This window comes from Carya illinoinensis, chromosome 10 (assembly GCF_018687715.1).
Source record: "Carya illinoinensis cultivar Pawnee chromosome 10, C.illinoinensisPawnee_v1, whole genome shotgun sequence".
Classification (NCBI taxonomy): Eukaryota; Viridiplantae; Streptophyta; class Magnoliopsida; order Fagales; family Juglandaceae; genus Carya; species Carya illinoinensis.
Genome location: NC_056761.1, coordinates 36,061,914 through 36,078,202, shown reverse-complemented (window position 1 = coordinate 36,078,202; position 16,289 = coordinate 36,061,914). Strand labels below are relative to the sequence as shown.

Genomic DNA, 16,289 nt, shown 5'->3' with positions numbered 1-16,289 from the left:
GATGACACCCATTAATTTATGCCAATTAATTTGGGGTACTAAAGAATTTAATTAGTCATTATGTTCCACATTATATATTAAACTCCAAAACAACTCAGAAGGGATGTGAAAGAATCCCCTCCATGCCATGCCCATGATCTTGATCTTCATGATCAACCAATCTTTACTATTTCTCCCCTAAAATATTCACAAAGATTATTAAACTATTAACTTTATGTAGCTGCCATCTTAACTTTGAGCTTTAATATATATAATCTCTCTCTCTCTCTCTAGTTTCATCCTTATCCATCTTTCATCCTTGCTATACTACTATTCTCTTTACTTTAATTGTAGATAATCCCTAGTAAACTTTAGTAAAATAAAAAACTAAAACCTCTAACAAACTACTGATGTATGAAAAGTATGCCACATCAGTGACTCCTACATACACTTTTTCACACGTTATGACATTTCTAGGTGTTTTACACTTCACATTCCAAACTATGAAAACCAATGTGTTAGACCTACCAACGATTGCTGACTATAATTTGGCATCCTCTATTAAGATCCAAAAGTCAATATTGTACTTCATAACTTATTCTTCATTATTGTAATGATCAAATTTGGATGTATAGTGATGATCAAATTAGATACTGCAAGTACAGTCTCTCTTGGCTCTTAATTGATCCTATGTATGCATAACTCTCTCTCTCTCTCTCTCTCTCTCTCTCTCTCTCTCTCTCTCTCTCTCTCTCTCTCTCTCTCTCTCTCTCTCTCTCTCTCTCTCTCTCTCTCTCTATACACTTGTAGTTGTGGTTTATTCGTTTTGTTTTGTTCTCCATAGGCTTATAAATATATCAGTTTAAGTTAAATGCTTCTGTCGTTGCCTAAGTGTTCAAGAAAATACTCTTTGCAAGTTTGTTCTCTGTACTTATATGCCTTTATGTTAATTGTCAATGCAGAGAATGCATTGTTCCTCTATAACTGGTATAATGTTGTGTACAGATGCATTTTATGTGATTGTATGTGACTCATGAATTTGATGCTTGTGCATGCACGTCTATGAAGTCCATTGCAAACTACAACTCATGCAGAAAATGAAAGGCATCCCTTCTCACTAAGGAAATTATTTTGAGCAGAAATTAGGATTAGAAAATATCTGTTTCAAATTCTTTACAGTATGCTTTTCTGATGTAATTTATTTTTATAGTGTATGAGGAGACCTAGAAATTTGTTTACAAATCAAATTTTTTATTTTCAAAATATGATCTGAAATAGAAATGCAACTCTGCTACCTACATTTGTTGAAACCCTTGTCAATGACTCCATTCCCCCCAACACCAATGTTTCTCAATCCTTTTCTTTCTTCTTTACTCTACTATCCCTTGTGCCCGGCCAGATATAGTTATTTACTTGTTCTTGAGCATTTGTATCATGAGAGACATAAAAAGATAGGTGCCCACTGTTCCAACTTTAGTCGATGCTTAAATTAAACTTCTACATCTTTGCTTTTTTATTTCACAAAAGCTGCCAAATCCTTTAAAATTTAAAAATTGTAATTATCTTAAAATTGTATGGATATTTTCGTCCATTGGTAGTCTTTTCAAAAATCAAATAATGTTTTTCCTTGAACATACTTTCTAACTTATTTAATATTAAAAAGTGTTTTAATATGTAATATTCAAATAATTTAATTTTGAATTTTTAAAACTTTTTAAATATTAATTAAGACTCGATCGTAAATGCAAGAGCCCTACAAATTTTAACAAAATTTGAGTCACTTATTCACTCGAGAAAAGTTTGCTTTAGGCAGCCTTTTTAAATCCAAGATAGAGTAATAACCATGACGACGTTAAGTTTTATATAAGGAAAAATATAGTTGCAAGCATAGTTGTGCACTAATCTGTGCATCAATATGATGTGATTGGTCAAAAAGTAGATTTGATTGAAAATAGTGTTAATTTAAATTTTAAGTATGAATAAAACAGTATTGGTACACAGATTAGTGCACAACTGTGCTTGTATGTAGCAAAACTCTTTATATAATGATAAGATGTGTGAAATAAAAAATATAGACAAATAAAAACGAAGATATACTAAAGATATTGAAACGCTAATGTGGCCTCAGTTTGAATTATCGGTTTATTATTTATTTTTTATGACATGTATATTTATATAGAATAATTATTATATACAATTTTAAAACATGCAAATCCCAAGGTTTTTTAAAAAGAGAAGTGTTACAGCCTCTAAAGAAGTTTTACTAAAATAAACTCAAAATTGACATGATTTCATGTGATACATTATATATACAATCAATTAATAGGTTTACTTTGGTAAAATCTTTTTATAGCCAAAGTATTTATATTTGAAAAAAAAAAAAAAAGACTCAAACATTAAATTGTGAGTTGTTTTTTTTACATGAGTTTCAAATTATTTGCACATTTTCCATTTATATATCATAATTTCTCATCGCTAAATTTTCTTCATAGCTCGTAACCTTTAGAAAAAATCAAATGTGTAAAAGTGCTATAATTCTTGCGTGTATCACACAAATAAATGTTGTATATGCACGTCTTCAAGACTCAAACAGTTACGTCTTGAGAACAAATCCGCATGTAAATGCATGCACTGGATTGAAAGGGGGGGAAAATGGATAGTAATTAAATTTAAGTCAATTTAAATTAATGAACTCTACGAAACCCAAGACAAATCAGTTATTATTGCCTATTGTTAACACCCATTTCGATTAATATCTGACAATTTGGACATATTGGAACTTCAATAGAATTCATGACTCCCTCGATCGATCCAGAAAAAACCAGATTATGACTGGCATTTGAACTACGTACGTACTTTACATTCTTTGTTATTTTTTGAAATTCTATCACTGATTCTTCAATACCCTATCATCATCTAAATTCTGATTTCAAATTCTAGGAAAATGAGAATTTTGAAATAATGAGAATTTTAAATTAATAATTGATATATATTATTTCATAAATTATGTGTATATATAAAAGAAGAATTACAGATCAGGATCGGGATGATAATTGTTGATGCAGTTGGACCGCGCCATGTCGTAATTAATATGTACAAAGAATATTGGCATTTAATTTCTCAAAAAAGAAAAAGAATATTGGCATTCCACAATTTAATCACCCGCTGCATGTAGACAGGAGACATTGACCATGCATATGGTAATTTCTCCAGAATATGGTATGAACCAATCAGCAGCGGTAAAGGGAAATTATCAGTATTAAACAATAATTTGAATAGTCCTCGACTCCCGATCCCCTATAAATTTGAGATACGTCTCTATTAATCCTTCTACACAATATCTGCTTCTTTTAGGTCTCGTCTTTCCTCTTCTTCTTCCAAGTCTGCATCATGAAGAGGAATAAGGAAGTTGACGATGAACTTTAACTTAAAGAAGAGAAAGAAGAACAATAGCCATAGCCGTAGCACAGACTTGAGGAGGATGAACAGTAGCCCAGATTTGAGAAAGAACAATAGCCCAGATCATTACAACCTCAAAACCAAGCTTCAACAAGAGCGCGACAAAGATGATAATGGTTTGCAGCTTGCTCTTTCTCTTAATTCTTTTCTAAATGGCGAGTACAGTTCGTTGCCGGTAGACCAGCCACTTCCTCCGCCGCCGCCATCTCCCCCTCCGCCACTCTCGCCACTGGCTCAATCAATATCACTTCAAGCGCTGTTATCATCCCCACCCACCCCACACCGTCTATACGCTGTGCCAGCCGCATTGGTACCGGAATCCTCGGGTTCAAGTACCTCGATTATGTGCGGTCCAGAAGGAGGCCCCCCTCGCCCCATACGCGCTCGTCGTAAACAGTCACGGGTGCTGCGCGAGGGAAAGTCTGACACCGTCAACGCTCCGTTCCCATGGGCCACGACGCGTCGAACCACGTTCTACAGTCTCGAATGCCTGCTGTCCAAGCAAATCGATACCGTTACTGGCTCTGTCCAATGCAAGCGGTGCGAGCGTCAGTACGAGATTGGGTATAATCTGGAGAAAAAGTTTGATGAAGTTGGGCATTATATCGCGGAGAACAAGAGCAGCATGCATGACAGGGCGCCGAGCAATTGGATGAATCCGGTTCTTCCAAAGTGCAAGTTCTGCGGTCAAGAAAACAGCGCGAAACCGATTATCTCACAGAAGAAGAAGGCGATAAACTGGCTGTTTTTGCTTCTGGGACAAATGCTTGGTTGCTACACGCTTGAGCAGTTGAAGTATTTCTGCAAGCACACCAAGAATCACAGGACGGGTGCTAAAGATCGAGTTCTTTATCTCACTTATCTTGGACTATGTAAACAACTCGATCCTAGTGGACCTTTTGATCGATAAAGATCATCATCACACCAAGAATCACAGGACGGGTGCAAAGGATCGAGTTCTTTATCTCACTTATCTTGGACTATGTAAACAACTCGATCCTAGTGGACCTTCTGATCGATAAAGATCATCATCTTGGTATAGGTATATATTAGCTGCTATGATATATATATATATATATATATATAATAGGTACTCACAGCAGAACCTTTTCCTTTTCAGTTCTTTGAAGTTATTTTCCATGGTTAATTTCGTTTCTTTTCGGTCTTTTGATGATCATCACTGGATTATCTATCTAGTTGCTTTGTCTTTTCATTTTGGCTCGTAATCCGGCCTTCAATTACCTTATAATCTTCCACAATGGAATGATTTTAATCATGTCTTGCATGCAGTACTTGGTGTTAGTTCAAATTTAAATTTTGTAGCTTGTTGATAAAAATATATTACATGTGAAAATTAAGGCATATATCGCGATTTTGTTTCTAAATTAAAATCAAATATTCAAAATAAAAATAAAAAATATCATTCATGCATGCATGAGGTTCTTGAATATACTGGGGATTCGGCTTATCAATGTCATTACATAAAAGCAACCTTGATGCCATAACATTAAAATAACCTGCTTTCCATGAGTTGTTCAGCTTGCTAACTCACCCAAGAGGGGAAGTATTTGTCTGTGCTATAGAACCCAAGTTAAATAAGAATCAGGTACATGCAAAAATGAAAGCACACATACACATGCATATCACCCTAAAATTTTAATCGAAGTTCGTAAATGTTATTGTCATGGAAACCAACTTAGGGTGCCCTAAGACTATAACTAGTGTTACTCTTTGTAGAAACTCTATTTTCCTTAAAGGTAATTCTCATGATAAACCTCGTCCAATAAGCTAGCAACATATCAAGAAATTCACATATCCAGGAGAAAAAACATTGATTATAAAAAAAAATAAAAAAAGAGAAAAAGAAAAAAGAAATCCGATAAACACAAACTCAAGATCTACTATCACATGGTCATAAAAAAATATTACATGTCAAATATATACATAATACTCTTTGTGTGCATGTACATGCTAGATCTGTTTGGTTGCCAAGAAAAATAAAAGACACTGCAATAGATGAAACGAAGTCCGGTATTTTATATGCATAAGTTGTTCAAAACAAACTGGCTTGATGAAGACAAGAATCTAAGATTCTATTTTTATTCGAGTTTTACTATATACAAACACATGCGCGTACTAATCTGTATACCAATACTGATTCATTCATACTTAAAATTTAAATTAACACTATTTTCAATAAAATCTACTTTTTGACCAATCACATCACATTGGTGTACAGATTAGTGCACAATTGTGTTTGTAACTATATTTTTCCTTTTTATTCACCCGGTTTCTCAACAACCAAACGGATCATAAAGAAACCTTAGATGTAAAAGCTAATGATTACATCTAAGTGCTAATAATATAATACAAATAATTAAATTTATATATTCCTATTAGCTTATGTTTTTTATATAAATGATGATTTTATATTATATCAGAACAAAGATCCTGAGTTCAAATCTTAACTCTATACTTTATCCTATTTACTTAAAGATTGTGTTATATTGGGTTTACCTCTTCCCAAGTAATTGATGTAGCGCAATTAATTGATTTGTAAGATTTAAATTTATAAAATTTTCTTACAAATCAAATCTTGCCCATAAACAATATAAATATGTGCTTTTCTAATATGTAACGGGATTAAAAGGAAATAGGTGAGAAAGATTGAAAAGGGCATGTTTGTAAATATTGAAAGTCGTCGTTGGTTTCTTTTCTATTGTAAATGACCAAAATAAAAGCCAAGTAGTTATTATTTTACGAGGAGTTCTTCTACTCATTATCCTTACATCACACATCAATTAAGTAGAAAAAAATAAAAAAGTAAAATATAAAAATATACGCATAGTATAAGGATGATAAATAGAATTTTTCTTCCATGAAATAAGTAGAGCCTAACCCTTCCTATATGTACGTGCGGTCTCTCTGCAAGTCAAGTACCCCTCACAAACCTCTCTTTTTTTTTTACAGCCCAATTTCCACGCACCCTATCGAGTTGATGAACAAATGGCCAAGAAAAAATGAAAATGACTAGATGAACAAACAAACAAATTCTTAGGGAATATAAAAATTTTAAATATTAAAACAAAAAGAAAGGATAATCAAAGCTGTCAAATGACCATTTACATGATTTCAAATCTCGTCATCACCTCCAGTGTCATTGGTTTTCTTGTTTAGATATACAATCAGTAAGAAAAACTTACATAATTTCCTCGAGCCAACTCTCTCTCTCTCTGAGAAATGTCTAATGAACATGATAATGGAGATCACATGGACATGCCTCCTTCCGGAACCATGCCGAATGGTGGCATGAGCAACCAAATGATGATGCACATGAGCTTCTACTGGGGCAAAGATGCTATAGTCCTATTCTCCGGATGGCCCAACCAAAACCTCGGCATGTACATGTTGGCTCTCTTCTTTGTCTTTTTTCTAGCCCGAGCTACAGAGGTCCTATCTATCTTGCCGGCTGTGAAGTCGGGGACGAAACTGATTGTGGGCGAGTTGACTCAGGCCACTGTCTATGCCTTTCGCATGGGTTTAGGTTACTTAGTCATGCTCTCCGTCATGTCCTTCAACCTTGGAATCTTCATAGCCACGGTGGCAGGTCATGCCCTTGGGTTCTTCATCATCAAGACTCGTGCCATTGCCATAGCCAAACCTGCCGAGAACATGTCCTCCCCCAATATCATGTCTAAAGTTTAATTTTGTATCAAGATCAGTTAATGTATTTCGAAGGACGTGCATGCATGGTGTACTTTCACTGCTATTTCCGTTCTTATCATGCATGTGGTTGCAGTCTGTCGATAACTTTCTTTATTCTGTGTGATCTAATTCTCCTATATCTTGATGATTTATCAGGAAAACGATTTAGACAGGCTTAGAGTGTCTATATCCTGTGTAAGCATTTGAAAAAAAGTATCTCTTTCTTTTTATTATAGATTCCAACTTTTTTTCAAAGAGTTTTCACAAAATTTGCGGGTACTAGCTAGTCTTTTATTAGTGTTAATATATATGTAATGTGTGGAGATTCCTATCGATCGATATGACACAGATCATGTTATGTTACTGCGTGTTGTTATCATTGCTGCTGTGATAATTAGTAAGGTTGAATTAAACATCCTTCAACTGTTTATTTTATATGCTTAATAGTTGAAAGAAAGACTGGGAGAAGGATCAGTGAGACAGAAGACTTGAGAACCCAATTGAGAATGAAATGTCAACCTATGCAACAATATGCACCGTTTTATCTTTTTTCTTTTTTCTTTTTTTTCCTTTTTGTAATTTACTTTTCCCATTCGGACAGTTGAGAGAGTAGAAATAGAAAGTTGCATCAACGTACATGCATGTGCACAAATCAGAGTAAACGGCTCGCATATATAGCGAAATCCAAAGGACTACATGACTCTGGCCTGATAATTAATTACCTCATGCATGCATGCTATTAAGAGGAGTGTATTTGTCTAGAAATATACTCTCAAAGGTGCCTTGGAGATGGTCATTCATTTTCTATTTTGTATTTCTTGGTACATGTATGCTTGTTACAACTGATTCTTTCTCCGGCCGCCAACCCAAACATAAATTGCCACCACACTCAATGACTGGGAATGACATAATTTACCAAGACCAGGCCAGGATGTTATTTTGACATCCAAATCATAAAATGGTGCATCTCTGCAATCCAAGACCTGAAAATAGTCTTCTACCAGTCGGCCAGAAGCGGGAGAACCAACCCATTTGACGTGCATCGGCTGCATCTTCATGCGATTCATCTGAATTTTCTGCATCCGAATCCCCCTTGTCAATGTTGCTCTGCTTTTCACCTGTATCATGATCTTCTTCTCTATCTCCAACCTCAGCAATTTCTCCGGGCTTCTTGTCAAATAGACCTTTAAATTGTTTCCGAGCCTTCCTTTCAACTTCCTGCACATCAATTGATCAGCAGATGCTATGATATAAACCATTTTTTCAATTCTAGCTCAGATACTACCATAGAGAAAATTTATGGGTCTCCAACCCACCTGCTCCTTCTGCTGGAGTTTTAAAAGAGCAGCAGTTGCCTCCGCTTCAGATGACTTGTCGCTTTTCATCATCTGATGACATCCAAAAGCAAGTTTTTAAATGTTGTGAAGAATTTAATGATCAAATACTATGACCGTCAATTATTAGTTACTCCTCATTGTATAAAAAATAAAATAAAAATAAACAATAGCATTGCTATTGTTTATGTTTTAATAGCATTACCATTTTGAAATCAGCCCTTGCTTCCTCAAAATCTCCAGCTGCCATGTAAGCCATTCCACGGCGATATAGAGCCTTCACATGTGCAGGGTTTGCATCCAAAACCTACATAGTTCCAGGATGAATAGACATCAGAAACAAAACTCAAGAAAATTTATCTTGGCCTGTGAAATCAATTATAAAAACCAGTTGAAGATATACAGCGCAATGATGGTCTGAAACCTACGAGCATGCGGGGGTTTCTTTCAAAGTTAGATGGGATAGGAGGGGGGGTGTTGGTGTTTTACATGTCTTACATACAATCAACTTCTTCAATAAAATCAACTGACAGCTTATTACAATTATTAAAGCTAAGAACTAATTTGATTGCTATAATGTTTTTCCCCCAAGAAACAAACAGGGCTGCCACAATTTGAAGTCACAAAGCATACCTTATTGCATGTCTCTATGGACTTTCTGCATTCTCCAAGTTTCAGCTGACAAGCAGCCACATTCAGATGCAAAAGATTCTTCAAAACAAGATAGAAAAACTTAGCAAAATTGAAATGGTTGCTAAACTATTAGAAGATGACATTATCAAGAATCAACCAATTGCTACTGCCTTAGTTTCCTATAAGAATAAAAGGTGCACTTACTCGTGTATTTGCAAACTCCTTCCCTTCATCATCATCTTGTGGATTGACATGATTAAATTCCCTGAGCACCTAGAGCAGCAACCATAATATTATATGACGACTTGAAAGAACAACAGATACATTGGCAACATTTTAGATAAGAAATTCAAGTTGTTGATTCAGAAGAATATTGTTTATATCAATAGCACAGTTTTCATTGGTTGGTGATAAAAGATTATTCAAGTACTTAATACCAAAGTAGGTGCTGGCATTTGAGTCCATCCACAATAGTTATTGAAAGAATTAACCATTCCAAGTCAGAAAAGTTAACCACTCAATAAATAAATAATATTTATGATGTAGCAGTACAGCACCAGGCAAATTGGGTGACATGATTGATATCTTTCAACAATTAAAGTAACTGAAAGGTGTACTTTATAAAATAGCAATTCCATCTCAAAACATTGGTTAAGATTCAACGCAAGTTTTTCTTTTGATTGATAACATCTAGAAAAGTTAACAATATATCTGAAATACTTTATTACAAAAAAGGGAAGACAAAATTACCTTGTCATACTTTGCTTTAGCAAGTTCAAATTTTCCTTCTTTGAACAGTCTGTTACCCTGACAATGAACAAAAGCATGAGAGATCTCACTTTCCATGGTCCAAGTAAGATGCTCTCACTTGAATGACACTTGAGTCGTTTTTTTAGGGTAAGGATATTTAACGTCATTTATCAACATAGAACAATGATAAAACAAGGGCTGTCTCAGTAGACTGCAACAGTTGTGCATATGCAAGTTTGATGTGAAAAGATGTGTAAAAACATCCCTTAGCTGCTAGATGCACCACCATTACATGTCAGTGGCATACCGTGAGTCTGATCTTCTCTGCTTCATCCATGATACTTTTGAAGTTCAAACCAGTCCAATCCTGCAATTTGTATTCAAATCATGCACAAATTATGCAATATAAGTGTCAAACGCTTCATCACATAACCAGACAAACATGTGAAGGTACTCATGGTTTAATGAAGAAAGAAATCTCAAAACCAAAGAAATCTATAACTAAATTCAGGTCCACTTCCCTTAAAGAAATTTAAACACAAGTTATTACTAAATGTACACCCAACAAAGAAACTTAGAGCCCAAAACAAATTTTGAGAGATTTTAAAAGGAATCGTCTGTCATGTAGTAGTCTCTGTGGATGTTGAAAAGCCAATCTAAACTCAGATTCATTGATCTTTTGGACATCCATATGTTTGGTAAATGAGCCTAGCATTGGTTCAATTTTCATCCCAGAAATTTAAAAATTTTAATTTCTTCCTGAAAGAAAAATCAAAAGGAAATTGATCTGATCAAGAGTTAAGAGTATACATCAGCCATCAATAAAAAATTTCAAGCAAACTGAGTTAAAACTCCAATTTCTTCGATTAAAATGAGACATCAACCAAATTTTAAAATTAATGACCCCTTCAACAATGAGAGAGTTCTTATATGCAACAAAACACAAGTCTAGTGGTCAACGATAGCACTTCTGCAGCCAGTTTAAACAAGCCTAGGGAAATATGCTATGGCCGCCATAATAGGTTTTATAGCATCAAATCTGCTGCACGAAAAAAAAAAAATACATTCGTAGATTACCTTTGGCATCTCAAAACCCAGAAGTTCAATTTCCCATTCAATGTGAGCACCTTCCGGAACATTAGCAGGCCTGATCATATCAGGGAAAATTTTCTTTCACATATTTCGAAGTAGAAGAAAGGAGATCGACAGGATGGATAATGAAAAAGACAATTACAACAATAGCCAAAATACTCTATATACTTTGTTTTGGCAACACTGAATAGCAATCAGAGAGGGAAAGTAATAGTTTTTAAAGTAACCTCGGGAATTTGTCATATGCATAATCAGGTGGACATGTGACAAGAGCTATCTCACCAGGCAGCATCAAACGAACAGACATTTCAAATCCCTCAGGCACCTAGCATACGACAGTTAGATTTTCATTCGGTTGAATTGTATTATAACAGCAAAGATTAAGCACAAATTGGTGAGATTTGTGTGATCTTGCATTGTTAGTGAGTTGATTTATAAGCTAATGTGGTGTTCAATGCTAAAAATTTGCAACTTGGTGATTAAAAATATTCAAACATAGCATGAATTTTCCCATAAAACTCACAAGCCCTTCTCCAGAACTGAACTCCAAAGGCTGACCACCGTTGTCAACTCTTGTATTGTAAAAGACCCTCTTCTCATCATTAAGAAGCATGCCCTTGTAATGGACTCGTAATTGACTGTCATGAAGAGGGCAGTCCATTGGAAATTCACCTAATTGTTTCAATCATTTCAGAATACAATCATGTTTAGGTTCATGAAATAATAATAAAATTAAATGAAGAAGCTGAAAAGGCAGTAGCTGGAACCAAAACCATGTGCAAGTAGATAAATCATACAGCATCCTTTAGTCTCAGTTTACCAACTAATATCAATTCCAAAGGGGAGAAGAAGTGTTCCGAAACCCAACCCAACCTTTTCCATCACGAATCCGACGTTTTATTAGGCGTCCATCTCCTAGCATGTCCCGCACCTGTCAATGCATAAATAGAAAGTAAACTCATCTTTCCAGTACGAATCCAGCTGGGTGCTTGTCTGATATCTAGGGATTAACTCAACAATATCGGAACAAACTACATTACATGTGACACAAGGGCTGGAAGAGTACAATAAAAAAATAAAAATTAATGTCTTACATTACAACTTCAGACGGAATGAACCTAATGCTTTACATGACTTGGATATTTTAATAACCCAACATCACCTTGAAGCAACAAGACAACATTTGAATCTAAAGGGGGAAGGGTGGTTTTTTAATATATATAGGCAAAGAAAAGGTTGAAATATGTAATGCACCACCAAAAAAAAGGAACCATGACCAAGAAGAAAGCACACCATTAAGCAGTCAAATCAAAGACTCAAAAGCTCAGAAAATTTGAAAACAGAGAATAGTTGGCAGACATATAGATGAGCTGAGCAAATAACTATGTTTTGCCAATAGAAAGAGCTTCAGACCTGAATGAAGTGGACAAGCTCCACCTCAAAATGAACTTCTTCAAAACCTTCTATCACAGGGATCAAAGGCGATGGAGTTAAGTACTGACTGGTGACAAATATTATAGCCTTCTCTCCCCGTGTCATTGTTCCGATTCCCATCTCAAGACCTTCAGGTACCTAATTCACAAATGAGCAATGAAAACCACCTTATAGAAAAGTGCATAAGCTTGTGTACAGGAAAAAAGTAGCATGCTCCCCAGTTATATCCAATAGAAATGGTTTTTCTAATCAGCTAAAAGCTCCATGCTTTTCTGAGTTTATCTCAACAAATTGGCAAGCTATGATTGAGTTAAAACATAAAAAACTTCATTATGCATATCATTCTATTTTGAAAAAGGGGAAAAAAAAAAAAGCAAGCATGTGTAACGATTTGGAGAAAGTAAAGCATAGGAAATGTGTTGCTGACCTCTGATTTTCCAAAAGTAAAGAAATGTGGTTCTCCCTCCGTGTGCGACAGAATTAACTTCCCATTACCAGTCTTTGCAGAAATCCTGGAACAATCATACTCCAGTAGGAACTTCAAGCATTCCACTTTGCAGTTTAACATTAACATAGAAGAGAGGAAAATATATAAAGTGACAAGAACAAACTCCTACCAAGCTTTTACTTCGTAAGGTTCTCTTGGTGATTCCCAACCCTGCCCTTCATATATCACCTGTTCATATAGGAGTCTTCAAAGTCTTATAAATATCACACGCTTACTCAGAAAAAATGAATCGAGTACTCGGATATATCACCATCGCACTTCTTATCTTTTCCTTTTTCCAAGAGCAGATTAAGATTTCATTATTACAATTTTTTTTTTTTTCTTTTTTTGACAAGTAGATTTCATTATTACCACATAAAGAAATTCACTTCCATGTATTTATATTTCTTTCATAAAGCCAATGCAACATTCAGAACAGATACTCTGACTGGTGAATGACAGACACTAAGAAACAAAAAGAAACTTAAAAATTAAAAGGTTACAGCCAGCATCTAATAGAAACACAACATGCAGACAATAATGGTTAAAGACATTAATCATAATGAATTTTGCAGTCTTTTCATTGTCTGAAAGCATCTTAGATTCCCAATAAGGCACCGTAAAATCATAGCATGACCCTAATGAAATTATAAACAATGAAACAACCATGTAGCTTCCAATACCTTCTTTAAAACTCCCAAATCATCACTAACAACCTGAAAATCAGCAAAATTAGACAAGAAAATATTAGAACTAAAGATATGTCACATGCAATTACTCACTTATTCTTCAGATTTACAGGGATCAAAAGCAAATCAAAAATTTGCAAGAAAACACCAATTAATTGAACGTCCACAATCTTGAAAAAATTTCAGTCAACAGAACTGTTATTGTAACAACCACCCCAAAAAGTAATGACAATTACTGTGTGCTGGGAGTGAAGTTCCACAAAAGAGGAATTGAAAATTGATAGGCTCACCTTAGCTTTGAAAAAATCTATCATCTCAATCTCAAAATGAAGTTCATCATCCTTTGGAAAGTTATCAGATGCTGAAACTGGGCAATCATCCTCACCATAGTGCAATTGAGGCTTCATCTTAAACTGTGAAATAACAATACAATTTTGTATTAAGTAAAATATACCAGCATATCCAAACCATCAATGTAATTAATTTGATCACTCTAGAAGGTCCTTATCCAGGAAGTAAAATGAAAACTTTCAGACACAACTAAAATTAGCAAAAGCTACAAGGATTAAGAAAATAAAATCCAAATGTTTTTTCATGAAATATATATGCTGTACATTGAGTTTATTCTTCTCCATTCTTTGCCATATATTTTACATATTTTCATTTTTAATACAGAGTTTTGGAAAAAATGAAAATGTTACCATTGCAACTTCACCCTTCAACATCGTTGGAATACCTTCTAGCAATCCCAATATCATCTTGCTTTTTCCCAATACATGTCTTATTGGGGTACCTTTGCCTGTCATGTAAGGTTCATAAATATTCAAGCCAATGGCTATAGTAGAAGATAAATCAAATAGTAAAACTTTCAACAACAGCACATTCATTACAGGATAAATGAGAAATAACTATTAATGAATGACTCCATCTCAATTATTTTGAACCTTCAAATGGAATCTACAATGCAGTTGAAACATAAACCTTAAAAGTATTGAACAAAGAACTCAAGTGCTATTCTCTAAACCATCACTGACTATGTGATTTCTGCAGTCATAAGAGAAAAGAACAGCCAAACCAAAGGAAATAAAATGAGTTGACCGTATAGGCATTACTAATGTACAGGATAGAACAGCAACCATTTTTGCAAAGAAAACTTATGATTGTAACCAGAGGGAAAATACAGAAGTTACATTTTCAGTTTACTCAAAATGTAACTAGAGGCATACAATCAACTCACCTCCATTTTCAAATCTAGTAGATTCAACAACAACTCCATCCAACGTTCGAATGGTACAATGATACACTACCTGCAAAATATGAAAACACAACTCAGATTTCACATGTCAAATCCGAACTTCTCAAATAGCGCACATTCCATGATGACAATAAAGCCACTCCCCCCCAGTATAAGACAGCATGTCAATTGCAAAAAAGTCCTCTCAATCGTAAATTATAGATTGAAGCATTTCCCACTACTCATATACCCAGCCGTGCTAGTTTATCTTTGAGTTAACTCAATCCTTTGTGTCTAACCGGGTACAAAATTTGAAATGAAGAGGATTACAATCAGGCAGAACCAGAGCATGGCAAGCGAAAAGAGCTACCTGATCACCATCTGAAGGCCTTGAATCTCCCCCACCGGGCCTCATCAGCGCTTTCATCAAACTTCCGGGCACGATTTTGCTTTTCCTTTTCGTCATAAAATGAAAACATAGAAACGAATAGCGTAACACTTGAGAGTTCTTATTATCGTTAAAAAAAAATAAAAATTGAAAGTGGAAAGAAAAAAATATACCTCTTCTCATCCTCAGTTGGTGGTTTCTTCTTCTGTGGCGCAGATTCCTGTTCCGTATGCTCGTCTAGAGCCATAGCCAATTACACTGGCCGCAAAATCGGCGAATAGCCTTTTAATATAAACGGACCCTAGATAGAATCAATAGAATTACAAGAGCTACACGGTGAATTGAGCTAAAAAATAGTCATGATTAAGTTCAAGAACGAATAAGATATAGCAAACACATTGACCAGAAATGACAGTAAACCCTTACGTTCAACTTGCTTAAAAAAGCCAAGGAATTTCCTCTTTTTTCCACTATTTGAGAGCTCGCACAGCTAGAGCACAAACACAATTGAGTATAATTGGAATGTTTGGCGATTGAAATGAACTTTCCGATTCTTCTCCGACCTGAATACTTTCGCTGTAAATTCTTCTTTCTGGTTAGGCCCCCGAGAGAAATTCTCGGAAAATGAAGATTTCGGACGTGGAAGACGAATCCGGACCGATTGACCCAACCGTAACGCAAAATGGTATGCAATTGGTCAAAAAGAAAGTGCATTTTTGTTCTTAAATCGTCATTTAATTGCTATATTTTTTTATTTTGAAGAAATAATTTGTTTATTTAACTGATATATACTTCTCCTATTCGGAGGAATTTCAAGAATCGAAGACCCTATATTTATATGGAGAAATGCTATAAAAATAAAAATAAAAAATACATAATATAAACTCATAAAATGACGTGATGTTATATAATTCCTTATATATAATTTTATAATAAAATATATTACATTAAAACAGATCATTTTAAGAATTTATTTTTTATGATTTATTTATAATTAAAGTATTTCCTTTTATTTTATGAGTTTCATTTTGGAGTTGGGTCTAATTTAAAAACTTTCTTCAAATTGTTGGATTTATATTTACTTTTATCATTTTTCTAATGCACT

The 16,289-nt window shown here is 34.6% G+C and overlaps 3 protein-coding genes across 5 annotated transcripts; 2 read left to right on the top strand and 1 right to left on the bottom strand.

Annotated features, from left to right (window-relative positions):
* Positions 1-3,394: 3,394 nt before the first annotated feature.
* LOC122278685 lies at positions 3,395-4,348 on the top strand. Its single transcript, XM_043088870.1, has one exon. The coding sequence runs from the start codon at positions 3,395-3,397 to the stop codon at positions 4,346-4,348; it is 954 nt and encodes a 317-aa protein (XP_042944804.1).
* Positions 4,349-6,678: 2,330 nt separating this feature from the next.
* LOC122278684 (copper transporter 6-like) lies at positions 6,679-7,143 on the top strand. Its single transcript, XM_043088869.1, has one exon. It carries the CDS (start codon positions 6,679-6,681, stop codon positions 7,141-7,143), a length of 465 nt encoding a protein of 154 aa, XP_042944803.1.
* A 644-nt stretch (positions 7,144-7,787) lies between these two features.
* On the bottom strand, positions 7,788-15,944 carry LOC122279576 (peptidyl-prolyl cis-trans isomerase PASTICCINO1). 3 transcript variants are annotated; one of them, XM_043090274.1, is made up of 21 exons: positions 15,611-15,944; positions 15,358-15,466; positions 15,167-15,251; positions 14,800-14,869; positions 14,264-14,361; positions 13,853-13,975; positions 13,557-13,589; positions 13,004-13,062; positions 12,814-12,898; positions 12,366-12,524; positions 11,826-11,883; positions 11,476-11,624; positions 11,180-11,277; positions 10,938-11,007; positions 10,168-10,227; positions 9,861-9,917; positions 9,315-9,383; positions 9,111-9,188; positions 8,683-8,784; positions 8,460-8,531; positions 7,788-8,361 (listed from the first exon to the last, which is right to left on the bottom strand). In XM_043090274.1, the coding sequence occupies exons 2-21, from the start codon at positions 15,429-15,431 to the stop codon at positions 8,095-8,097; spliced, it is 1,866 nt and encodes a 621-aa protein (XP_042946208.1). In that variant the 5' UTR covers positions 15,432-15,466; positions 15,611-15,944; the 3' UTR covers positions 7,788-8,094. The 3 variants fall into 3 exon arrangements, with proteins under 3 accessions (XP_042946208.1, XP_042946209.1, XP_042946207.1); XM_043090275.1 differs by having other exon boundaries at positions 15,358-15,442; XM_043090273.1 differs by having other exon boundaries at positions 15,358-15,485; positions 15,611-15,943.
* Positions 15,945-16,289: the final 345 nt, after the last annotated feature.

Excerpts from the sequence above, each read along its gene's own strand:
- LOC122278685 (XM_043088870.1), top strand. The coding sequence starts at position 3,395 with ATGAACTTTAACTTAAAGAAGAGAAAGAAGAACAATAGCCATAGCCGT.
- LOC122278684 (XM_043088869.1), top strand. The coding sequence starts at position 6,679 with ATGTCTAATGAACATGATAATGGAGATCACATGGACATGCCTCCTTCC.
- LOC122279576 (XM_043090274.1), bottom strand. The coding sequence starts at position 15,431 with ATGGCTCTAGACGAGCATACGGAACAGGAATCTGCGCCACAGAAGAAG. Across the intron at positions 15,252-15,357 it reads CCAACTGAGGATGAGAAGAG|GAAAAGCAAAATCGTGCCCG; the intron begins GTATATTTTTTT and ends TATGACGAAAAG. Across the intron at positions 9,918-10,167 it reads CAGAGAAGATCAGACTCACG|GGTAACAGACTGTTCAAAGA; the intron begins GTATGCCACTGA and ends GTTCATTGTCAG.